At 39.4% G+C, this 23,876-nt stretch overlaps 1 protein-coding gene across 2 annotated transcripts; it reads left to right on the top strand.

Moving 5' to 3' along the window:
• Nucleotides 1–6,254: 6,254 nt before the first annotated feature.
• LOC122401773 (tyrosine-protein phosphatase non-receptor type 5-like) lies at nucleotides 6,255–23,097 on the top strand. 2 transcript variants are annotated; one of them, XM_043404123.1, is made up of 8 exons: nucleotides 6,255–6,358; nucleotides 19,175–19,367; nucleotides 19,451–19,628; nucleotides 19,722–19,931; nucleotides 20,013–20,423; nucleotides 20,505–20,800; nucleotides 20,881–21,090; nucleotides 21,184–23,097. In XM_043404123.1, exons 2-8 carry the CDS (start codon nucleotides 19,345–19,347, stop codon nucleotides 21,296–21,298), a joined length of 1,443 nt encoding a protein of 480 aa, XP_043260058.1. In that variant the 5' UTR covers nucleotides 6,255–6,358; nucleotides 19,175–19,344; the 3' UTR covers nucleotides 21,299–23,097. The 2 variants fall into 2 exon arrangements, with proteins under 2 accessions (XP_043260058.1, XP_043260057.1); XM_043404122.1 differs by lacking the exon at nucleotides 6,255–6,358 and adding an exon at nucleotides 18,309–18,452.
• Nucleotides 23,098–23,876: the final 779 nt, after the last annotated feature.

Consider the following 23,876-nt stretch of genomic DNA (forward strand, 5'->3'; position numbering starts at 1 on the left):
ATAAAAAGCCGGGCCAATTCGATTCAGTACCGTAACGAAATCAAAGGTTGGGTAGGGGGTGCGAAAGTGGTTTGCTGCGTGTGTATCGATTGGGGACGCGGTTCGCCCACGAGACTAGCCTACATTCTAGCCCCTTGCTTCACCCTTCTCGACCAGCTTGTCTTCCACCCTCCGACCCCTCGACAACCCCGCGACTTCGTCGCCGCCAACCACCCTTGCCCAAGCTAGAGTCCTCATTCAACATTCCCTCCTCTCGGTATTCCGCTTCCCCAACATCCCCTTCTTTCCTACCTTTCAATTACCAGTCGGACGCAGATGAACGAAAAGAGGGGAAAACCCGACCGTTCGTTGGAGGGGAGAGGGAGCTGGTGAGAGTCACTGAAGCCAGAACCAGAGAATCAGACGAGCCTCGGATGCGAATAGAATATAAGCAAGCGTATGATTCTTTTGGACGACAAGCTCAATGGACTGTCCGAAATACGAATAAACTAGGTCGATACCAGTCTTGGGCAGTCGATACTCGAATTGCTTAAAAGATAAACAGCTGTCTATCCGCCATTTATAAAGAAAATGTCACGATAGAAACATCGTTTGAATATTACTTCAATCTATATTTTCATAAATATATTAATTACGTACAACAGTACGCTGTTAATATAAAAATGCAATGAATTCATTTAATTATTTCTATATTAAATAAGATTTCAGAATTTAAAAACTACAAAAGGTAACAGTAATTATTAGACTGCGGATGTTTATGCATTTATGGGGAATTCTGATTCTCAAGAAAACTGCAGAATGCACTTGATACGTAAAAATATAAGAAATACCTAAGATACGAGTTATTATATTTAAGGGTTGAGACAACCCTCTGTACAGCACTCATTTAATTGATTCTATTAATAAAAATATGAATTTCCATAAAGTTCATATGAAGATTTTGCTAAAAATTGAATGAAATCTTGAGACTAGAATATAAAATTTAAAAATTCAATCTTATTAATATACGTCACATTAAGAGCAAATATCTTTCTATTAACGGTGATAACGTAATTAGAGGGAGTAACGACGCGTTTTCCGAAGACAAAATTTTATAAAAATCTTTCCCGACTCTAATAATTTCCTTCTTTAGATGTCGGGAAGCAAAAACAATTTGAAAAACACACGGTGACTTGACCGAGGCGCTTATCATCCCCTTTGGGTTGCACTCGGCGACTCTTTCGCTCGTCCTTTGCATTAGTATAATGACTCGTTCTCAGCGGGGAAACCGGACAAAAAATATGAAACGAGTAGGTATCTCTGGCGCAGTAGAAAGCTACGCGCGACCAAAAGGGATGTTTGCAGAAGCAGAAAATGTTCGCGCGAAGTACGAATTAAAGCGAAGAGAACGATGCACGAGCTTGGTTAATTAATCATTAAAAAACAATTGGGACAGTCTGTGAAACTGGAATTATACATATCGCGTAGCATCCTAAATGAAAACGCTTATAAAATCCTTCGAAGTAAAAACGTTCGAATTTTGTTATACGTCCTTGTTTGGTGAATTTTGAAGTTCACCTTCAATTTTTAAAAATACTGTAGTTTTGTTTGTTTATCGTTTAGCAGACATACGAAACGAAATCAACGAACTATCTTGCAAACATAACGTTCTGGCCAGTAATGAATCTGGAGAAGTTCAAAGGGCAGGGGGCTAACAAAATTTGAGACTGTTAAAAATAGAAATACATGTATTAAAGTTTGGATAATTATTCGACAGTTATTAACGAAAAAATATGTATTTATATTCAAGGTCATTTGAAGATCATATCGTTATGAAGATTAATTTTGTCTCGATCACTGTCGAATTGTATGAAAAAGAAGCTACACAGGGTTGTATACAAAAAAAGAGGCTAAAATGTTTAGTATTATTGTCCAAGATCACCCAAACCATGTCGTTGACGAGGGAAAATGTTTTATCGGTCCACTAGTAGCAAAAATAATGGTGATGGTCGTGTTACGTGGCTCACTCTGCATACATAAAATATAATTAAGAGTGACACGGGTCGAAAGGTTATTTTCGGAGATTTATGGACCAGGTCGCGCTTTAAGTGAACAAAATCTGTGATATCATTGGATCAAATACCAGTTATTCTGATTTACAATTATCTACACTTGTTACAAGGCGCCAACGAGAACTCAACCGACATACGCGTTATAAATAAATGGAAATGAAATCATAAACTTTCCTTTATTTCAAGGATATATGTATTTTCTGCCTAATTATTTTGCATTCTTACTTTTTAGACTTTTCTGCAAAATACACACTGTTTGTAATAACATTAGTCACACTTAAAGATATTATTAATTGTTGGCAACGAAGTAAATTATTTTTGCAACACTCTCAAGTTTGCTTTTTGAGATTTGAAGAGAATTAATTTTGTTCGCAATTTTGTAAATTGTTGCATTATTATTCTATGTTCCAAGATTCTGATAAGTTCTAAAAAAAAAATAATAATGATATGAAGACAACTTAAAAAATTGTTGAAAAAATACCTTCCATTCAAACTGAGGATATTTCACTTTATCACATGTTCCATTAGGTAAAAATAGAATTGTTCTTAGATATTTAATCGTTGCCTTAATATTTAATTGCAGTGTCAACGTTAAGAGCTATTTTTAATTTCGCGTGACTTATTTTAATTTTCGCTTTACGATAACAACCTAGAGCCTACCCTAACATAACTACACCGTATACCTGTACTATACAAGGTGTAACTAAAAAATTTGCTCACACTTTGATGATATGTACACTTAGAGATTGAAATCATTTTATACGAATTTGGGGTTTCGAAACGTTTCATTTCCTTATTAGGACTCTTTCTCATACATAAAAGTGACACATTATATTTTCATGGAACTCAAGACAAAATGAAAGTTGAAAGTTTATAACATTATTAACAAATTTGGACAGTAATATAACCTGCTAGTAATGAATGTACTCACAGATTCGACAGTGTTCCTGAAATAATCCTGCAATGAAGCATTTCAGAACCTATGCTCGTATAACATATTTTTATTTTCTAGGTCAGTGGGTTTTAATCTGGGCCCTGTAGATTGATATCTGGTAACCCACAAACTTGTTCAAGCAAATATTAAATATTTATTTTTATTATTTAGCTATTAGAGTATAATAAATCTTGCAATTCAATGTTTTCAAGTTACCATTATATTAACGAAACGAGAGCTTTGAAGAGGGTTGTCTCAACCCCTAAATTTAATCATTCGTATCTTCAAGTATGTCTTATATTTTTGCATATTAAGTGCATTCTGTAGTTTTTTAAGAATAACAATTTTCCATAAATCCATAAACATCCGCAGTTTAATTATAACTTTCGTTGGCTAATTGTTGATATGGGGGTAACAAGTGGGATCTTTGCAAAATTTCATATGTAGGCGAAAGTACTTTACCAAGAGTGAATGTTGCTTCGCGTACCTTGCTGCGCCACACAAGTGGCCATGATTCAGAATAATCAACCCTCCCAACGCTTCCCATATCATCGAGGACGGATACTCGGACAATTCAACTTGACTCCAAGTATGATTGCATGTAAGGACGTTTTCTCCTTTTTCTGGTTGAAGCAATAATTACCAACACCACTATCAGGTTCATGACCTGTGATAGTTCTTCCTCAACTACATACCACTCTCTTCGAACAAGTCAGTATAGTGAGCGAATTTGACACAGGGTTACTACCAAAATAAGGGTGCAGGTATAGGAGAATATCAGCTCAATCGAGATTTTCAACCTGTTCGAAGCCAGAAAGTCCCTCTTCAGCCTCATACCCCTCTTTTTATCAAAACAGAATCGAGATTCAAAATTTTGCATACACTTTAAAAGTAAAATTCAGTATAATTATTAGACTGCGAATTTTTATGCAAATTTATATTTTTATTAATAGAATTAATGGAATGGGAGCTTTGTAAAGGGTTGTCTCGACTCCTAAACATAATAATTCGTATCTTACGTATTTCTTACATTTTTGTATATTAACCCCTTGCTATAGAATATACTGGCTATAGAATATAGTGCTATAGAATAGCTGACTCGTTACAATTCTTGATGTCACATCATCCTCGATTGCAGGAAATACGAACAGGTCAGAAGAGGCCTGAAAATCATGGACAACATCACCGAGGCGACCACTTCACCCGTGTTCCAGAACATACTACTATTTTTCTGCAAAACCATCGAAATTCTAGACAATCTGTGAAGACTACGACACCACCCTCGCTAATCCTATAAATTTTCCTCCACAAATTTCCAACCAAATAACTACCATAGGCCAATAATAATAGTCGCTAATAACCCCTGTTGTTCGATGCGACTCTAAACTCGTGAAAGAAAAAAAAAAAAAGGTTAAGAACCACTGCTGTAGCCATAAGCATGCGTTCTACATATATAGTGTATCATTATGACAATTCTAAATCCCGACGACCGATAGACACCGTCATAACGCGTTATCGCGTTCCCCTCCCCGCCCCCGCTAGGTATCAGTTTCGCTTTTAGGGGTGAATTTATTTTAAAAGTCGCCCGCGTTTATCGATCCCATCCTCACCTTTCCACCCAGTGATTCGTTGAACGCTTCCAAAACCGAATTACCCTAACAACTCTGAAATAGGTCAATACGCGCGACCCGTGCTCATCAATTCGAGCCAGACGCGGTCGGATTAAAACTGTCCTTGAACTATCTTCGTCCTAAAATAATGTAGCATGAAAAACACCCCGGTTACAGGTGGAGCTGAAAGACACACGGACGCGCACACACGGGGGAGGCATCGCGAGGAGAGTTTAGGGGATGCGTGGAGCAGGAAGGGATGGCGGCGGAAAAGTATGCAGGTACTCTGGTCGGCGGGAGGACGGGCGGTGCACTTGGAGAGAAGAAAGAACGACACCATCAGTAGCCGCAGCACCCTGTCGGGTGGCGTTCAGGGGATGAAGCGAGGCCGCGTACTGTGAAAGAGGGGAAGGTGGGTCGCCTCGTATCCGTGTCACGAATGCGCGCGTCTGCACTCCACCTCGCCACCCTCAACGGCCGTCGAAGGTGGTGAATGCAGTTGGTCGTCATTTTGCAACCCGTTCAGACGCCATTCAGATGCGTCCGATGCAAGTAGCCGGCGTCGCGCGAATCGCTCGCCCTCTCCTCGTCGATCGTTCGAGCCGCCGTGGACAGAGACTTTGAAATCCATTTAGAACGCGATCGAACCATCGTCGTCGGGACGGAGGGAAACCAACGTCGAGGTTCGCGGTCGGAGCCACCAGGACCGATTAGAACCGTTTAACGCGGGAAACGCGCGTGGATCTTCAGCCGCTGGCAATCGTGAAGGGGTTGGATCGACTCGAGATCTTCGTTCGACGCTCCCTGAATGGACCGTCGGGCTGGTGTTTGCCAACCGTGCTTCTTGAAACGCGAGAGACGTAAAGCGATGAATTTTTTAAGTTTTACCTACAGCGAGAAAGACCGAGAGACCAGCGGAACGAAGCTGACCGAGAAACAGACTGGCGAGTGTTTGATGTTCGTTTAAAGTTGTGAAGACGCTGCTACGGTACACGGTCGAAAGTGGTAAGTATTTCGTACGGTTGGAAATATTTTTACGGGACTATAGTGTCCAGGAACGCTATGCACGACAATTCGCGTGAATCGATTTATCGGCGAACGATACACACGTTCGACGGTACAGATAGTAACAATAAATGTACGTTTCTAGATTTTTTCAAATTTCAAACGATTTAGAGTTCGAGTGAAAACTAGATTGATTAACAAAATCGAATAAACAGTCACGTACAGTTCCCATGAGTCATTCCGTCATGAGACAACCTAGAACGGAGAAATCGATTCGGCATGGTCTAATTTGCTTCAGCGGGGACAACTCCGTATCATCTTTTCATTAAAACTGCAACCACGCGACACTCGTGAAATATGAATAGCCGAAACGAAAATGGTCCTCGATTGTTTATCTCGTGAATGAATGATTCCTCGTTTCGTTCGTACGACAACCTTCTATTAAATTCGCCGTGCTTGTGAAAATGCTTACGTTATGTACAAGTTCCAAGTCTTTTTAAATATATACAGTCTGCGTGTATGCATACCAATTTGCGTAACATTCCAGGTGCGAGAAGCGGAAGAAAGAGAATCACAGATAAAAAAAAAAAGTACTTGGAGTGGAGCACGTCGCACGTGCTCGGCGTACAAGCATCGGGAAAATCGCCCTAGGATTATCCTCTTTTCTTCTGCTTTTCAACGCGTAGGCACCGTCGTTTTCACGAGACGAAGACATCGTTTTCACTGTCTGGCAGCGCACACCGAAAGGAAATATTAAGGTACAGCAGATAGCAGTTACGTTTATTGACCTTAGAAACCGTCCTTACATAACGCGATCTTCTTTCCCACCCACGCGTCGAATAATAATCTCGACAACTTCAGCAATTTTCTCCGTCCCTTTCGAGCCGTCTGACATTTTCGCTTTTTTTCCAACAATTTCGAGGGATCGAGGGGCGTTCCACGTCGACGGAGTTTTCGACGAATAAAAGATACGAGGCGCGTAGATTGAATCGATCGTGAGAATTGTTAAATTTGAATATCTTCGATTGGCGAGCGTCGAAGAAACAATGGGAACCTTCGACGGGCGATTTTTGAAAGCGCTTTATCAGCGTTGGTCGCAAAGACCTCGGCCAACGACTCGCGGTGAATAACGAAGTCTTTATAGTAAACGTTCAACAAGATTTCATTGAGCGCTCACTGAACTTTATAGACGCTCCTATCCAGTCGCGCGAATAGCAAAATCCTTTGACGGCCTACCCTGTCTCGTTATACGTCGATAATTGTACGGTGATTATCAGATAAATTCATGTATCAACGATATATGTTAAAACGATCACGCTATTATTACACGTCCAGTTATTTATTCAGAATTCGTTTACGTGTATGTAATCGCTGCTGTATCTATCGTGAAATAATTATCAGATATCTGCCATACGAATCGATAATTGTAAAGGAATAGTCGTAATGAGAAAAACTAACAACAAATTAAAATATTCATCGTGCGGAGTGGGGACGAGCAAAATATCTAAACAAAAATTTCGAGTAACGAATAAAACAATCTTCTGTGTTATTGGTTAAATTAAAATTAAAATTATGAATGATACATATCGTGTTGAACGAGCAAAAATTGCATAATTCTTGAATCGAATCAACGAATTTAATAGAATTTTATGATTATTGCGAAGCTGCGCCTAGCATGTGTAAGAGAATCTAAATCTACAAATTATATTTTTCTTTTCTATATGATTTGTTATTAGTAACTTGATAATTTTACTAGGACAGACTACTACCTCACGTATCTATCACTATATTTCGCTTCATTATTGATTATAGTTTGCTAGGCTGCACTATCAGATCATGTACATAATGTCGTGTTGTATGTGTGTATTCTTTAGTTAAAGACCTGTTCTCTCGAGAAAAGCTAAAACGAAAGGTCGAGATAAAAGATTCAGAAATACAGTTTAATTTCAACCCATAGCTTTTCAATTATTTACCTAGTTTTGTAGCGATTAATATTTCAAATTTCTGTTTATTAATTATATTTAATAACTGAACGATACCTTCTTTGTAAGTGACATTAATATAAATACGCTAAGAATTAGTCGTTATATATATATATAATTGTCGTAAAATAATTAACGAGGAAAACTAACACTAATTTAAATACCGTTTAAATCGTATAAGGGTAATTAAGTCATCCAAGGGTCATCCAAAGTAGAGATGGTTAGAATTTGTAATTACAGATACATTTCGAATATCGAATAAAAGCAAACAACCTTCTATTTATTACTGGTTAAATAAAAATAAAAATTAGAATGATATTCCTGTAACTATTCAGTAGAGTCAAAACTGTAAATTAACTGCGGTATTATATTTTTATTCGCCATCTGGCATAAAGTGAACGTTGTCTGAAGTTGTGGATTGAAATTAAACGTTATTCTTTAATTTTATGATTATTGTGAACCTTTATCTACGACGTGTATACAATATTTCTAAATGATAGTAAAGATAAAAGTGTACACACAGTATATTTTCGGTAAAGAATTTTTTTCTCAAAAGTGCGTAGGATTTCGAGGGGATGTGTATTGACCAAAAATGATTGCAATTGACCCCCACAACTAAAAATAATTTTTTTATAACGATTTGAAACTTTTTCATTTTGTCGAAAAATTTGACCACCTTCTTGAATTTTTTTCTCGAAAGTGAATAGGATTTTGAAGATATATGTGTTCACCAAAAATGAGTGTAGTTGATCTCTGAAATCGAAAACATTTTTTCCAGAATGATTTGAAATTATTTAATCTTGCCCGAAAATTTCTACCCCCTTGTCGATTTTCCTAAAAATAAGGTTTTGATTTTTAATAAATTTGCTTGACGTTCTACGGAAAAGTTGTTTAATACTCTTTTGTAGGTATCCATGAGCTCTACTTCCATACTAAATTTCGTTGAGATACGTTCACTATTGTAGAAGTTATGGCTATTTGGAAATTGGACCATTTTTATGGGATTTTTTTCACTTTATGGGGTTAACGAACAGCTTTTCGAATATTTTTGAAATTTCTATATATTCTGCATCAAAATACGCGTTGTTTGCATTTTGAAACTTTAAAATCCTCCAACCCGTTCAGAAGCTATGACATTTTAAAGATACTCATGAAATTTCGGGGAACCATTTCAGGCCTCAGATTATATTTTCGGAAGAAATTTTTTTCTCGAAAGTAGGCAAGATTTCGAGGGTATATGTATTGACCAAAAATAATTGTAATTGACCCTTGCAATCAAAAATAATTTTTTTAGAACGATTTAAAATTTCTTAATTGCGCCGTAAATTTTCAGCACCGACTCGAATTATTTTCTCGAGAGTGCTTAGGATTTCGGGGTTATGTCTGTGGCGGCCAAGGCACCACATACGCCTTAGCCGTTCGAAGCCGCTACAATGTATGGTTGCACACGAGACGATGGTTGCACACGAGACGACCAGAGCCGCGTGAGCCGAAAAGCCGTTGTCGTCGTCTCTGACCGTCTTTTGTTTTTGAAGGCCTCTTGGTACGGTGGCGATGATCGTACCAGAGAGTCGAGCGTAACCCGCACCACGAGTCACGTCGTTGTACGACAGCAACAATAAAATTGTGCGGAACGGAACAGGGCGGAGTCATTACCTTCCCGATCCCACATTGGTGACCCCGACGTGATCTCGCCGCGCAAGTAAAGTTTTTTTAAGAAAATTTGGACATTTTTCGTATACGGACAATATTAGTTAGGGTAGAGAAATAAGTGTATAGTGTTAAGGACATAAGAAAAGGACACGGTCTGACAAATAGTAAGCGCGGTGTGTGTGTGCGGTGAAACTATTTTTTTTTTGTGACTAAGACTGGTAAAATGACTGACCCTAACGTTAACGCAGGGACATCCGCGCGTGTGCCGTTGGCGGTTGATCGCGTCGCTGTACGGATACCCGAGTTTTGTCCGGGAGACCCGGAGATGTGGTTTTCAATGGTAGAGAGAAGTTTTGAGGTATCCAATGTAACGTCGGAGACCACGAAATTCGGGTACATTCTCGGCGCGTTAAGTGCGCGACACGCCGCGGAAGTAAGAGACATTATCATGAATCCCCCGGCCGCGGATCCGTACACGACGCTAAAAAATGAGTTCATTCGCCGGCTTAGTGCGTCGCAGGAACAGAAAACGCGGCGGTTATTGGAACACGAGGAAATCGGGGACAGAAAACCGTCCCAATTTCTTCGTCACCTGCGCGGATTGGCCGGTACGGCTTTTTCGGACGGTGTATTGCGGACGCTTTGGATGGGCCGACTACCTGCTAATATGCAGGTGATTTTAGCCACGCAGCGGGACACCCCGCTGGATAAGGTGGCAGAGTTGGCAGACGCTGTCGCGGATACGATGACACCGCGGGTACACGTCACGGAGGCCGCGATTACGAGCGTATCTTCATCCTGCCAAATACCCCCGCCGGGCCCGAGCATCGAGGCCATGTTAAACATTAAGATGTCACAATTGGCTCTTTCCTTGAGGCAGGAAATTTCTGCCATCCGTGAATCCTTGGTGGACCAGGGGCAATCTTCCCGTCGCAGGTGGACCCACCGAAATCATCCAAACTCGCGCTACCGCAGACGATCTCTATCGCGATCGCGAGAGCGGCCCGCGGGAGGACAAATGGACCATCAAGGGAAATGCTGGTACCATTGGCGGTTCGGTCCGGCCGCGCAGAGGTGCGTTGCACCGTGCAATTGGAACGCCACGGATCAGGGAAACGACCTGGGGAGTCGTTGATGGCGGCCAGCGACACAAATCCAGCATCACGCCGCCTCTTCATCTTAGACAACAGCTCGAAGACGGAATTTTTAGTGGATACCGGGGCCGATTTGTGCGTTTTTCCGCGCCGCCTGCTAGGCGGATTGCGAGAAAGATCGGAGTACCAGCTGGCGGCGGCGAATGGGAGTGTAATTAACACCTACGGGACAGTGTCGTTAAACCTGCACCTCGGCCTACGACGGGATTTCGTGTGGCGATTCGTGGTTGCGGATGTTACAAAACCCATAATCGGGGTAGACTTTCTCGATCACTTCGATCTTATGGTGGACATCCGCAATCGTCGCCTCGTCGATCGGACCACGTCGTTAACGGTCCGCGGAACACGAGCCGAGGATGAAACGCCGTCGGTGAAGACAGTAGCAGGGACTACCGTTTACCACCAGCTCCTGATGCAGATGCCGGAACTTACACGGCCTAGCGGCACCCCGATGAGGACTACGCACCAAACGGTGCATTACATCGAGACAACCCCTGGACCACCCGTTTCCAGCAAGCCGCGGCGGCTTGCACCGGACCGGCTCAGGGCTGCCCAGAAGGAGTTCGACGCGATGGTGAAGATGGGCATCGCTTGTCCTTCGAAGAGCGCGTGGTCAGCACCCCTTCATATGGTTCCGAAGAAGGGCGAAGAAGCTTGGAGGCCTTGCGGTGACTATAGAGCGTTAAACGCACGGACAATTCCCGACCGATACCCCGTGCGTCACATTGAGGATTTTGCGCAACAACTGAGTGGCAAAAAGGTATTTTCCACAATAGATCTCGTCCGAGCTTATAATCAGATTCCGGTTGCGTCGGAAGACGTCGGAAAAACGGCCATTACAACGCCGTTCGGGCTTTTTGAATTCCCGTACATGTCGTTCGGGTTACGAAATGCCGCGCAAACATTTCAGCGCTTTATCGACGAAATTTTACGCGGTTTCGATTTTTGTTACGCGTATATAGACGACATTTTGGTCGCCTCAGAATCCCAAGCCGATCACCTGCGCCATTTAGAATTATTATTTAAACGATTAAAAGATTATGGCATTGTTGTTAATCCGAATAAATGCACGTTCGGACAGGAAGAAGTTAAATTTCTAGGCTATCGGGTAAATGAAAGCGGCACTCAACCTTTGCCCGGCAAGGTACAAGCCATAAAGTCATTTCCCCTTCCGAAAAACGCGAAGGATTTGAGGCAGTACTTGGGAATGCTTAATTTTTACCGCCGTTTTATCCCAGATGCCGCTCGCTTTCAAGCACCCTTGAACGACCTTCTAGCCGGCAATTTAAAGGGCAAGACCCTGATAGCCTGGACTTCGGAAGCGCGTCAGGCTTTCGAAAATACCAAAAATAGTTTAGCAAACGCAACCCTGCTTTCTCATCCTGCGGTCAACGCTCCATTGTCGGTTACCTGCGATGCTTCTGATTACACCGTAGGAGCTGTTTTACATCAGTGCGTCGGCAACGAACGACAACCATTAGCATTCTTTTCTAAGAAATTAGGATCTGCCGAAAAGAAGTATTCAGCTTACGACCGGGAACTACTTTCTATCTATTTAGCAATAAAACATTTCAAACATATGCTCGAAGGCAGACATTTCACGATTTTTACAGACCATAAACCCATAACTTTCGCTTTCAAACAGAAATTAGATAAATGCTCTCCTCGACAATTCCGATACCTAGATTACATTGCGCAATTCTCTACAGATATTCAACATATTTCCGGTAAAGACAACGTCGTTGCCGATGCACTGTCCAGAGTGGAAACGGTTAACCACTCGATTAATTTCGAAGAATTGGCAAAATCGCAAGCCCAGGATGAGGAGTTGCAGCGGTTGTTGAATAGCGAATCTAGCCTGCGATTACGCAAAGTCTCCTTGCCTGGCACGTCTTCCGAAATTTTTTGCGATATTTCGACTAAGAATGTAAGACCTTATGTCACCCCTCCTTTCCGACGCGCAGTTTTTAATATGTTACATGTATTATCACATCCAGGTATTAACGCGACGATCAAGCTCATAACGCAACGTTATGTTTGGCCGTCGATTAAAAGAGATGTTCGCACGTGGACACGTTGCTGTATACCGTGCCAAAGATCAAAAATTTCCCGTCATGTGACTGCACCATTGGCTACATTTGTTAAACCTTCTGCGCGATTCGAACACATTCATTTAGACATAGTAATTTTACCGGTGTCCGAAGGTTTCAGGTATTGTCTGACCTGTGTAGACAGATATACGCGGTGGCCGGAAGCCTTCCCCATGGTCGATCAGGAGGCCCAAACCGTAGCTCGAACCTTTTATGACGGTTGGGTAGCGCGGTTTGGTGCTCCCGTACGGATTACCACCGATCAGGGTAGGCAGTTCGAATCCAAATTATTTTTTGCGCTGAACAATTTAATTGGATCCACACGCCTTCGCACAACGGCGTATCACCCAGCGGCCAATGGGATGGTAGAGCGTTTTCACCGACAGCTCAAGTCGGCTATAAGGTGCCACGGATCCGACAGGTGGACAGAAATACTTCCGACGGTTCTACTCGGTATTCGTTCCGCCTGGAAAGAAGACCTCGGCGCTACCTCAGCGGAATTAGTTTATGGCGAGCCATTAAGATTACCGGGAGAGTTCTTGTCTTCGCATTCAGCGGAAGGCACAGAAAATGCTTCCGATTTTACTAATAGACTACGCAACCATTTTTCTAAATTGAGTCCCTCTAATGCTTCACGCCATTCCGTTAATCGTACATTCGTTTTCAAAGATCTTAGCAGTTCAACACATGTTTTCATCCGAACAGATTCAGCCAAAACTATTTTACAACCCGCTTATGAAGGTCCATACGCCGTAGTGCGCCGAGGCGAAAAAACATTTACAATAAACATTAGAGGTAAGGAAATAAATATATCAATTGAAAGGCTAAAGCCTGCTTATATGCTAGCAGAAAACAGACCGGATCCCGTGAGCATAGAAAATCAGCCGGTCACACAAACAAACGTACCTGACAATGCGCCGGTTATACAGCAACGTGTTACGCGTTCAGGTAGACGCGTACGTTTTCCCGATCGATTTCAAATTACGCGGTAGTACTTAAGGCTTGCGCATTATTATAATAAGTATCATATACCATTTATTTTTATCCATCACTTTTATGTACTTTCATGTATTTTTAGGTATTACGTATTATATATTAAACTCCATGTAAATTCCTTTTTTTTTCAACTCTGTTCAAATACTGTAATGTAAATCTTAGTTAGGATAACGTATTTTATATAGTAGAGTAAATGGTAGTGGTAATGTAGTCGGTCAATTTTTCGTAATTGTGCCAATTACTGGCAGGGGGGTAGTGTGGCGGCCAAGGCACCACATACGCCTTAGCCGTTCGAAGCCGCTACAATGTATGGTTGCACACGAGACGATGGTTGCACACGAGACGACCAGAGCCGCGTGAGCCGAAAAGCCGTTGTCGTCGTCTCTGACCGTCTTTTGTTTTTGAAGGCCTCTTGGTACGGTGGCGATGATCGTACCAGAGAGTCGAGCGTAACCCGCACCACGAGTCACGTCGTTGTACGACAGCAACAATAAAATTGTGCGGAACGGAACAGGGCGGAGTCATTACCTTCCCGATCCCACATGTCTATTCACCAAAAATGATTGTAATTCACCCCCGGGACTAAAAATAATTTTTCCAGGATTAATTGAAATTTTTTAATTTAATTTTTTAATAATTTTTTAACGAAGTCTCAATCAACAAATTGATATTCATGATTTTCGTCTTATTTTGGCCTCTAGAATCTCCCAATAAAATTTTCGCCAGGGGTGGCCGAACACCCTATATACAATTTGTCAAACTTAACGAATCGTACGATCAATTACAATCCGTTGATCACGAATAAGAACTTTATATATAACAAGAATAACTCGACAAAGTGGTCGAAAAACCCTTGCAAAACAGCCAGGCACCACCCACGCTATCCACGTTCGGAGACCAATCAGCGGCGCGCAATTTTACGCAACTGCGTGTCTGGCTGCGTGCGCCCTACGAAAGCTCACAAGCTCCCTCAGAAGGGTGAATGGAACCTCTAATTTAGTCAGTGGCACGACCGCCCTACGATTCGTGCAGATCCACGCTCGCGTACTTTCGTAAAAAGTTCATCTCGAGTGAGAATTTCCCCTAGCGTCGCATCGTCTGAATCGCTCCATTCCATTTACTTTCCACCTTTTTATCGACAACAATGGAAATCGATTGTGTCGTGATTTCAATATCTCACAAAACGATTTATTAAACCTCGTTCGTCGTCGACTTTTGAATACGAAAGATGATCTTATATCCTCGTCCCATCGTTAAATTTTCCAAACTTACAACGCTTTGTATCGTTTTGTGGGAATTTTGTTTACCGTTTCTCTTGTTTGTGATACGAGATATGCAAAGTAGTCGGACCTACTATTAATTTTGAACAGAACAAGCAGCGTTGTTGAATTCCGGTTTGTCGATAAATTGTGCGGTATATGTATATTTTTTAAACCGAGACTCGAGCCAACGCAAAGTGCAGCACGAGTTACATCGCTTTCACACGTTCAACTGCACAAAGAAGATACCAGTACATGCACATAACGCAAGAGTTGCGTTCACTCGCTCGTGACCATGTTCGACCAAATGAATTCACGAATTTATAGAAAAGGGACACGCATGGGAGATTCGAAGATTCGGTTCTGCTACACTGGTTATTGATTTTTCAGCTGCTGCTACAACAATGATAGCCGGTTACCATTGTTGAGTGACAGGCATCAGTGGACAATGTGTAGCTTCAGAGAAATGAGAGTTCATTGAACGTCAGCTACGAGAAATACAGTAGAAGTGCTGTAACGCGAGCGATTGGTATGCCTCGTAAGCCAATTAAAAGTATTAAAAACATTATATAATACATAATATTATATATCGATCGAATATAACATACAAACTATACAAATGCAATGTTATTCGTTTACAAACATTTTTCGATCTCAATTTACATCGAAATACCTCAGCTTCGCAACAATTGGATTTTAAAATCAACACATCGTTCGAAGAAAGCGTAGAAATAATTCGGACAATGAAACCGGAGAAATTCGATGAAGGAACAATGATAATTTGTGTCGAGACGGCAGACTGAACGTTTTTAATTCGATAGCTTCCTTTCGCGGGGCGAAAAGATGGACGAAATATAAGCAGAACAAGAGAATGATTGGGCAGAGAGAATATTGGATGTCGGGCATATGGCAGGGATGAATGGCCAGCATCCGGTTTTCTGAATCACCGAGATATTCTTGAGAAACGCGTAAGACGTACGCCTAAATTTTCGTACGGTCGAATATTATTTCGAGAATCCGCCAATAAAAGAGCCGATAAACAGAGAAACCAACACGAGGAGCGCGAAATTACTTAACGCGAGGCAGCGATCGCTTAAATACCGTGTTTTGCATCGAGTAGCCAGTTGCGAGATAAGCGAAGATTATTTCATCATCGGGCACATATTAATCGGCCAGCGTTATGTGTTTAAAAAGTGACAAGGAACTGCGATTTTTTTACAATTTCTGGCTGGAAAAATACGCGATGCTCTACACTTGCGCAAACATGAGGCAGTGCTTCGACGGTATTTTAGTGCACGGTAATTCAAACTCAGACAACGAGCAATGCTACAACCGTTTCGACTCGTTTTTCTCTTTCTTTTTTTCTTTTCTTTTTTTTTTCATGAGAAACTTTAATTTCATGCCGCACGATTACAGGATGATTCATTCTCGGGATGCGTCAGCGCAACGTAAAAATGTTTCTTTTAATGTTAACAACCGTGACGGCTATCCGTGACCTATAAACGTTCCCATAGATAATGTTCAAATTACACAGATATGTTTTTATTTTTAAAGTGGCAGAACGGTCGTTAATATTAATTCCAAAAGATTAGGTTTTTTTTGCTGGTCACAATCAGTCATTTTGTCTAGGATATCTAATTTTTTAAATGAAGAATCGAGACTTTCATTTATGCCATAATTTTTCAAAAATGTACAATAAGAATAACGTAGAAATTCCAGCAAAAATGTTTGTTCATATTGCGGAAAGAAGAAAGAAAAAAGAGAATCCTACCTCCCTTAAAATATGAAATTCGTTTTCTTTTTGTTCTTTCTGAGTTTCATGTGAATTCGTTCTCTTTTACGACAAAGTACATACGTACTTTTGGAGCTTTTACGTTCTTAAAAAATTATTAAAACATACATCAAATTGTTTATCCTTCGTTAACCATTGTTGCCAGTTAGTATTTGCTAATTGTAAGGAATATCCGTTCTAGCTCAACTAGCTTATTTTTAAAAGCAAGCAATTGAAAATTGCAGTCAGATATCATTCAATCATCTGCATGATAGTTACTATCATTAAATAAGTGGCCAATAAACAGTGATTAATGATTAATTTACCACTTAATTTCTGGTTAATGTTTCCCTTGGTAATGTTTTAAATATAAATATGTAGAGCTGACTTAAAGATTTCAATGTATATACAAGATATAACTAATAGCTAGAAAAACAATTTTTTGATTTTAATAATTAGAGTTATTCCTTAATTTTTACTGAATACAAATACGATATTGTACAAATTAATTCTTGCGTTGTTAAGGGGAAAAACAAAGCCTCTGAATTTTAAATATATTGTTTGATGTTCTATAAATACTTTGTTAAAATTGTATTAAGAATTATTAATAATCTCGAAAGTTAGATTCAATTACGCAAATGTGTGGTTTTTAGACTGTGAACGTGATTATAGTGAACAGAGAATTTTATTTTCTTTATATTACTAAACCTAATGCACATCTATCTCAATGAATTTTTCAATAAATAAGAGCTCAAAACATGTGGAAAAGTTGCTAATGGAATATATACTTTCATAATTGGTTTCATATCACCGTAATGGATCGAAAAGTGCAGTCTTATTTCTACATGTTTACACAACGTTTTAACATTAAAAAAAAATACAAGTAAAGAATCAAACTAATGATAATTCGTTTATGTTATGATCAATTTGTTAAAATTTTAAATCGATCGGATGTATAGTCTTGGAAATACCCACTAGACTACTTTGAAAAAAATGCATCTAAAGTTTCGTTATTAGTCGTCAATAGGATTTGCTCCAAAAAAACTTCTTCGTCAATTTTGGCTCGATTCAAGTAAAATTTGAAAAGAACATTTTCGAAACTTCAATACCCCTAGAAAATCCACAAAAACTAAAATAAATTTTCTTTGTACCTATTACCGTGATCTTGGAAATACCCACTAGACTACTTTGAAAAATATGGTTTAAAAAAAAAATGCATACAAAGTTTCATTGTTACTCAAAAAAAAACTTGTTCGTCAATTTTGGCTCGATTCAAGTAAAATTTGAAAAGAATTCGAAGCTTCGATCCTCTATAAAATGCACAAGAAATAAAATAAATTTTCTTCGTACAAATTACCGTGATGTTTCTTCCTTAAGACGTGTTCTGGTATCCAACTTCTGGCATTGGCGCGTAAAATTGGTATTTCCGTTAAGCGAGCGTAGCATTTTCTGCGTGAGAACGCGTTTGTCGCAATAAATGAGACGAAGCGGACATGCATTCGTCGCCTGGAACGGAATAACCTTCTCACTTGGTCTCAATGGGCAAACGTAAAACTTGATTCCGAATGCGCTTTACTATCATTAGTTGCACGTGCTTCGCTTTCATTCACCTTGAGTCCCTTCCGATGAATTCCCGGCGCTGATAGTAAACTGCCGACGGGATTGGCTCCCGTTTGCGTGCGTCTGCTCGCCGATTGGCTGGTATTTCCTCCCGCACGTAACCTGGTGCAAGGCCGAGCCTGACCGAAGCCCAGGTCAGGGTACCCGAACAGCGTCTTCGACAGTTCGAACGAGAGGCTTGCGCAGACGAGATCGACTGGTCTTCTGCTAACGGCATCGACATGGCTGTGTACACGTTTACGCAGCCGCTAGTTTCAAATCGCAGCCTGTTCTTCGCTTTGTCCAACACGATCCTCGTGCTCTTGGCGTGCGTGCTTCTTGCGAAAGGTATCGGATCAAATCGTTAACAGGAACCGTCCTTCTTCGTTCTTCCTATCGCGCTGTTCGATCTGTGCGTTCTGTTGCCCGCGTACACACGCTCCGAAAACAGGATGTAGTTTATTTGTGTTCGTTGTTTTCATGCTGTGTGGAAACGGGAGGTGCGTGTACGGACACGGCCATGCACGTTTGTGTTCGTGACTGGGAACGATGCTATTCATCCACTTGTCACATGCACTCCTTGAATTGGTGTATCCATCTGCTCGTTACACTGTCACCCTTCCCCGCTTCAGAATTTCCTTGGTGCCTTCGTTCATAAAAATTAACGCACGATGTTTACTTCCTGTGCGACGGCACGAAATCTTTTTCCGACGGCTAGAATCATGATCGGCATTATTGCCGTGAAGTGGAATACGTTGTTGATGAAGGCAACGGGAAGGAGTCTCGTATTTCGTTAATAATATGTGTAACTGTATTCATCCAGTAATAATTTGATTTAATTATACCCACTTGAACGCGTAACGTTGTGACAGTGTCTTGTGTGTTGCGACATCTTAAAGATGCATTCGTAATTTTCGTGATAACAGAAATGATAACTAAAATTAACACTGTATTCTTAAAGAATATTTTATACATATACGTTAGTATTCGATTACATGGTACTGCCATGTAAAGAAATAAATTTTGCTTAGCATATCTGTATCTACAATATATTTTCGTTTCTTTTGCAGGAGGTACAAGTACTCCATTGACTAAACACTATGTAAATGACGCAAACTATTATGACATTTCGAGCAATGATGATAATTCAGATCCTTTGGAGAAGTTTTACTTAATTACTGAACAAAGGTGGCACACAGACACAGTGCTGCCTATCTCTTTATTGCCGTCTACCGAGGGAATGTCTGCTAGATCTCGTCACAGGTATATTCTTAAAATCCCTGTATTTCATGTGTGGTTATTATTTAATAAAAATCACATTGAATATACAAGTTTGTTTTACATAGGATCCCACAGTCCATAACGGGACTGGATGATGCTGGAATGGATTTGCAAGCAGCTCAACTCAGTACCCGTGCAGGACAGGAGGTACGTTCCACTGGAGCTTTACCATGGCTAGACTGGCAGTTATCCCTCTTTGTAGCACTTTGTGCCATTGCTGGTGCTATTCTCTTTACATTCTTGGTAAGATATTATTTTTGTGTAATTTCATTTATAATAAGTTCAATATACATACTGGAACGAAACAGTCTGCAATAATGTTTCACTTGTGTTTAGATTTTGTTATGGCTGTGGAAACAAATGTCGTGTGAAAAGGATTCAGAAGATGGTGATAGGAGAGGTTTGGTAGAGGAAGGTGCTGTGTGTCATTCGGGAAAGCTTGCTAAAACTACAAAAGGATCTGTTGAAGGCCAATGGGTACATCAACCTACAGTAAAACCATCTGTATCTATTCAGTCTGTACGACCAGTTACTGGTTTACCTGAGGTATATTTATTAAATGTTCAGAATGAAATGGGAAATTATGATAAAAACTTTCAGAATTTTGATAAATTATTTTGTTTGTAGGTGATGTCAGTGGCAACTCCAGAACGCAGACCAGAACCTATACGCGTAAGAGCGAAAGGATTACTAGAACGACGCGGTTCAAGTGCTAGTTTGACTATAGAATTGGCACCACCACCTGAAAGTCCACCACATGTAGTTACACCTACTCGTGAATGTACAGCAGAAGAATTTTTGTTAAGCGCTGGAAACGTTCTATCAAGGACTCAACTGAAGAAGGCTGTCAGTGATCCAGCGTCATTGCATAAAGAATTTTGGGAAGTTCCGCTTAATTTACCCGAGGAACTAGGTATTTACGGATCTTGGGTGAAAAATAGATATTGTTCTGTACTACCAAACCCGCAATCACGAGTAGTTCTACCAGGTTCTTCTGATGATCCGCTTTCCAGTTATATCAACGCTAACTACATTCGGGTATGTATAAAGTAGAAATGTTTGTAAAACTTATAACTTCTGTGTATGGTGTTTCGTATTATTATATATTTCCTTTAATAGGGATATGACGGAGAAGATGCCCGCTACATTGCAACACAGGGACCATTGGCTCACACGGTAGATGATTTTTGGAAAATGGTCTGGGCAGAGAAAGTCCCCGTTATTGTTATGATGACAAAACTACATGAAGCCGCCAAAACAAAATGCGAGGCATATTTTCCGCAGGATAAAAATAGTCGCATACAAGCTGTACCTTTTACCATTACTGTTATATCTCTTGATACCAGAGATGGTTACACTATCCGAGATTTAGAACTTAAATACGAAGGAGAAAGAAGACATGTGCAACATTATTGGTAATTTTTGTCAAGTTTATTAATTTTTTAAAAATATTCTAATGTTAATGTTTCGATGTAACATTAATAAATATTTCTAGGTTTGATTCATGGCCGGACCATGCTGTACCCGAAGCTGCAGATACCCTTGTTAGTTTAGCTGCGGAAGTAAATTCTCTATCAGGACCGGTTGTTGTTCATTGCAGTGCAGGAATTGGACGGACCGGATGTTTCATAGCTTTAGCAACCGGAATGATACAATTACTACGAGACGGAAATGTGGATGTGTTGGGCATTTTATGTCAAATGAGGTATGTAGTATTTGCTAGATTGAATTAAAATTTTGTTATATAATCAGAAAATATTAAAGTTGTAAGTAATTTAAAAATCATCTTTTTTTTTAGGTATGATAGAGGAGGTATGATTCAAACGGCTGAACAATATGAGTTTGTTCATCGTGCCCTTTGCCTGTATGAGCAAACGCTTGACGGTGGTAAATCGTCCAGTTCGGGAGATTGACGCGACTGAGCGGACAGTCGAGGGAATTGATCAGAATTTACTAAATGAAAAATTACACCTGAGTGTTACTACAGGAAAGTTTGCAAAACGACTGTGAGGTATTGTCTGCAACATATTACTTCGTCCAGGTGTGAATATCTCTGCCACGTAAGAAACTCTATGAAGAGAATCTCAATTTCAACTAATGGACGGCACATTAGTCTCTGTTTTCACCCGTTTAAGATCACCCGTCTCACTTAATAAGCTGCCATTTCTATACTGCCATGACGAATCGTTGATAATTAATATCGGTCACAAAGCTCAAGAGAGAAGCAAATGTTTAAATAATTATACTATTCCTAAACTGAATTAAAACTGTTTAACAAATGGAAAGATTATTTCAATTTGACTTGTGAAATGAAAGATCAGAGATTGTCTGAACATTGGTTCAGAATTTAATGCATTCTGTTGGCCTTATGTCGGTTATATGAATTTGGAATTATATAGTCTTCTCAGAAACTTGTACTCTCTACGATTGAAATAAATCTTCCTTAACTTTTAAACACAGCAAAGTGTTGCAAAATTAATTCAGCTGCCCGATATATATATATATATAAATATATAGTTACATATATAAATACTACTGGTAATAATTATTTGATTGAAATGATGAAATCATAAATACAGAAAGGCAGATTGAAATTATTACGAAATCGGGACCCAGATTAAGTAAATATTTTTATCCTATTTGTAGTTCCTAGTTAATTTTACAGTTTAACGTACACAATGATTTCCATGACTTTTAATTACTTTATCAACAAAGACTGAATGCAGGTAGTACAATACGTTTATTATATAAGTTACGAATCTAACTAGAAATAATATGCTTCTGTAACACAAAGCAAAATTTGTGACGTGTATGATGGTTGTAAGAAAAGTAGTTTCGCTAAAAAAGAACATTCAAAGTAGTGAATTGTAGGGTGGGTTCATTGACTTAAACTTTACCAATAATGCAAACTTTGTCGATTTCTGGTACAGTAAATCAAGATTAATGTTTACAGTAATTTTGACGTAATCTCAACAATTAGCAATGAAGGGAACTGCTGCTTTTATAAGTGATTAATGATTGATCTGTTCGTTTTAAAAATTAGTCTGTAGCTGACAATAAGTGTGATTTAAGCTTTTAAGAAAAATTGGAAAAGGAAATTACTTTATTGACACGAATAGCAATAGCTGAGCAGTTACATTATTCAGCTAAAATTTTCTTGGTCAGGCGAATGAACTTTATTAAACCATAGATTCCAACATTATAACAGTATAAAAGTTGTTCTTAGTATTTGGTAACTATTGCATACCATAAGGGAATACATTGCAAACTCTGCAAAATTTATGATGACTCATAATTATTGTTCGAATTTTAATTCGTTTTGTGCAGCTGTTTTTCATCGAATGCCAATGTAATTTATTGCATTGGTCCGTATGCGTTTCAATTTTAAACTATCATAAACGATCTCAACAAACGTTTGAAAATGAATGTGCTGTAGTCAAGTTGGATGCTATTTGCGACACAATTAATCTGTTTCACTTCGTCGACCGTGTTGTAACAATTTTCATTCTAATTATCGATATGATGCCTCGAAGTTCTTCTATCTTGTATGCGGTATGGATGTATGAATTTTGAGTGAAAGATTGTGATATGTATACATATATACAATATATATATATACACTTGTTCATATGTTGTACAGAGAGTAAAATATATTTAAGAGAGTATGTATTTGTGTAAGCAAATCAAGAGTAAATTATTTATGAATATGTAAAGCCTTAAGCTACATTAATTTAAACGTATTAATAACGTAACAAAAATAATAATTTAGAACCCCTTGGTGTTCAATTGTACTTATGTGACGTAATAAATGTTTATAGTATCCATATAAAATTTATGTGTATTTTTGTGTATAAAGTGTTATCGTAGTTGAATTAATTAAGTTTATTTTTCAAATTATTACACAAATAATTTTATCCTAGAATATATCACAGCTTTGATAAAAGGTATTTACTGTTTAATAAAGCTTCCACGTTTAATACATTATTATGTCTTTAATTTTATAAATAAATTTCTGTTTCGTATAACAAAAACCCTTTAACTTGTATATCGGCACTTTAATTACAAATTTGTCGATACGTGATAAATATATTTTTATTAGCAAGTGGAAACAAGATAATTGCAAGAAGTATATCATTGGGTACATATATATATGAATTTAGATATTAAAGATACTAAAAATGTTAGTAAACGACATACGTGTCGTAGATGAAGCAATGGATTATTCAATTTGGAGATTTAAAACGAAGAATCGTTTTTGGTACGGCGCGGTCAATCCGTTGATTTCGAGTTATGGCGCCATTTTAGTTCAGTGTCGACATCTTGAATCTCGGAGTCTCTCCGAAGGATACTCGAAAGTTTTTATCAGATTTTGAGATCTTATTATACGCACCGCGGTATCTTTCTAACAAATTCACAACACCAAGGTATCCGTATCGATATTGGTGCAACGGACGCTGAAATCAATGAGTTTTTACCACGAAACGGCCGATA

Source organism: Colletes gigas, unplaced genomic scaffold, assembly GCF_013123115.1.
Source record: "Colletes gigas isolate AHSC1104 unplaced genomic scaffold, ASM1312311v1 Colletes_gigas_Sc00028, whole genome shotgun sequence".
NCBI lineage: Eukaryota > Metazoa > Arthropoda > Insecta > Hymenoptera > Colletidae > Colletes > Colletes gigas.

What these genes read in the sequence shown, in the direction of transcription:
- LOC122401773 (XM_043404122.1), top strand. Translation starts at nt 18,347, where the DNA reads ATGGCTGTGTACACGTTTACGCAGCCGCTAGTTTCAAATCGCAGCCTG. An exon ending in GTGCGTGCTTCTTGCGAAAG is followed by an intron (nt 18,453 to 19,174) that starts GTATCGGATCAA and finishes TTTCTTTTGCAG; the next exon opens with GAGGTACAAGTACTCCATTG. An exon ending in CAGTTACTGGTTTACCTGAG is followed by an intron (nt 19,932 to 20,012) that starts GTATATTTATTA and finishes TTTTGTTTGTAG; the next exon opens with GTGATGTCAGTGGCAACTCC.